At 35.5% G+C, this 2560-nt stretch overlaps 1 protein-coding gene across 1 annotated transcript; it reads left to right on the forward strand.

The window, feature by feature from the left end:
• Window positions 1–419: 419 nt before the first annotated feature.
• LOC114635535 (prolactin-8A7-like) lies at window positions 420–1904 on the forward strand (the record flags this gene model as incomplete). The annotated part of the gene is made up of 2 exons (XM_028784073.1): window positions 420–599; window positions 1581–1904. Coding segments are annotated over 2 exons (369 nt in total), but the record flags the coding sequence as incomplete, so codon positions are not given.
• Window positions 1905–2560: the final 656 nt, after the last annotated feature.

Raw genomic sequence — 2560 nt, forward strand, 5'->3', positions numbered from 1 at the left:
GTGCACATGAAGCCCTTATTGAAAATGATTTTAACCACCTACCACTGCCTCTATCTATCATGAGTCAAACTTTCTTGGTCACTGCTGAGTATTTGCAAAATACATTTTACATTTTGATGAATGAATAGCCAAATAATAAAGGGCTTTTTGGAAAGGAAGCTGGTAGAATTGCATAGGCAGAACAAAATATGATAACCTAACCTCAGAGATGCTAATTTTAAGCCACATAATGTGTGTTATTTTTCAGAAAATGCACCAGATGTTTAAATGTTATACTTCCAAACTATGTAACACCTATACATATGTCATATACACTTAGTAAATACATGTCTCAGTTTAGCTTCTTTACATGACCATTACAGGTATCACACCTGCTAAACTGGAATTATTTAGTGCAATTGTTCAATTGTGTTTCACAGGTTGAAGATTATTTAAAAACTTTGATCAATTATGTGGGTTCCTGGACTAGCCCTCTATACCATCTAGTGATTGAACTGAGCGCCATGCAAGATGTCCCTGAAACTATCCTCTCAAAAGCCAAGGAGATCGAAGAGAAAAACAGACAAATCCTGGATGACCTTAGGTGGATACTCATCCAGGTGAGCACTTCCCATTAGTTATTCTCACTCATAAAATAGGTGAGTTGTAGAAATTAACAACAACACCAAAAAAACAACAACAATTCTGAAATACCTCCTCTTTCCAGAGTGAAACATAGATATCTGATCTTGTTCACAATTTTTCCATAAGACACGGTTTCTCAACCTGTGTTTCATGATACCTTTGGGGGTCAAATGATCCTTTCACAGTGGTCATATAACAAATATCTTGCATATCAGATATTTACATTACAATTATTCAAAGTAGAAATATTGGAGTTATTAAATAGGAATAAAATTAATTTTATGGTTGTGGGTCACCACAGAATGACGAACTATATTAAAGGATCACAACATTCAAATGTTTGAGAACCACTGCTTTAATAGATTGCAGGTATCTCCAACCTTTTCAGAGGCTTCTCATCTCTTCCCAAAATGGGGATCAGAATGAAACACAAATATGCCTCTTAGGCATTTAAAGGATATCTTTCCTGGTTGGATAAAAAGAGCTCTGGACCTTCAAACACAGTCAGCCCTAGGATCTTCATATTAAATCACCCAGCATCTGATCCTCATCACTTGTGAGATTTTTATACATAGATCATGGAGGTTGGATTTAGTAAAATGGTGGTACATATTAGCTTCTGTGAAATACATATGCAAGGACATGCAAGAATTTCCTCAGTGAGTAATTGATATGAGCCCAGAATCAAACAGAAATTTCTTTCATTTCCTCTGCTTCTGAAAGGGCATACTTCCTCTGTAATTAATTTCATGTTAGAAATGCTCATGACTCTTCATTACATATTCTAAAAGACTAACTGCTTGAGAGTCTCTTGGCTTAGATAAATGAAAACTCATATCTTTGATGGAAGCAGCACATTTCTGAATATATTTCCCAGATTGGACACAGAAGAAATAAGGACGAAGAAACACTAACAAAATAATCAATAATTAACTAATTATCATTTTGATTTTTAGGTCTACCCTACACCAGAGATGAAGGAAGAATTTCCCAACTGGGAACATCTCTCATTCTTAAAATCAAGTGGCAAATATGATAAATTTTTGGCAATGCTTAACCTTTTCAACTGCCTAGAACATGATACAAAGTATAATCTATTTCATCTCAGAATATTGAAGTGTCGCATAACTGGGAAAGATTGCTAAGTGAACATTTAACATGTCTGCTTTGGAGATACTCCAGGACAGTTTATTGCTGAGTAGTGGCTTTAAATTGTATACATTTCAAATGCATGTATGGGTATAATGGATCTCCTTCTGAAAAATAAAAGCATTCTCTTTAGAAATGTCTAAATCTAAAACTCCTATTCATCGTTTGTTCATTGAGTAGAATATATATCAGTAAAGTTAGGTTGCCCCAATCGAATTAATCACAAACAATATATGTTAATTTAGCAAATAAAGTTAAAGTTTACTTCAATTAAGTTGCATTTATTTCACAGAAAAGTAATGAAAGTCAAGTTACTATAATCAAAGTGTAAAACTCACTAGCTACTCTATGTATCCAAATCAGAACTGTAAAATGTTTAATGCTTTATGTCATTCAGATTGTCCTTAGGAAACACTGTTAACAGTGAAAGCACAGTCAATTCAACACAACTGCTATCTGACTTCCTCAAGAGGACTTAGAGGAAAGCAGGCAAGGACTATACATGATACAGAGACACTGAATTTATGTGCAGGATTTCCAAAACCTTGATTTTTAAAAATACATTCTTCTTTTTTTTTTATTGGATATTTTATTTATCTTTCATATGTTATCCCCTTACCCCATCCTCCACCAACCTGGGAACCCCCCATCCCCTTACCCCTCCTCCTTCTTCTCTGTCGATGTAACCCCCACCTAACCCCCCACTCCCACTTCCCCACCCTCAAAATTCCCACCCCCTAGGGCGTCCAGCCTTCATGAGGTCAAGGATCTCTTCTTCCACCTGTGC

This window comes from Grammomys surdaster, unplaced genomic scaffold (assembly GCF_004785775.1).
Source record: "Grammomys surdaster isolate TR1022 unplaced genomic scaffold, NIH_TR_1.0 111479, whole genome shotgun sequence".
Taxonomy (NCBI): Eukaryota; Metazoa; Chordata; class Mammalia; order Rodentia; family Muridae; genus Grammomys; species Grammomys surdaster.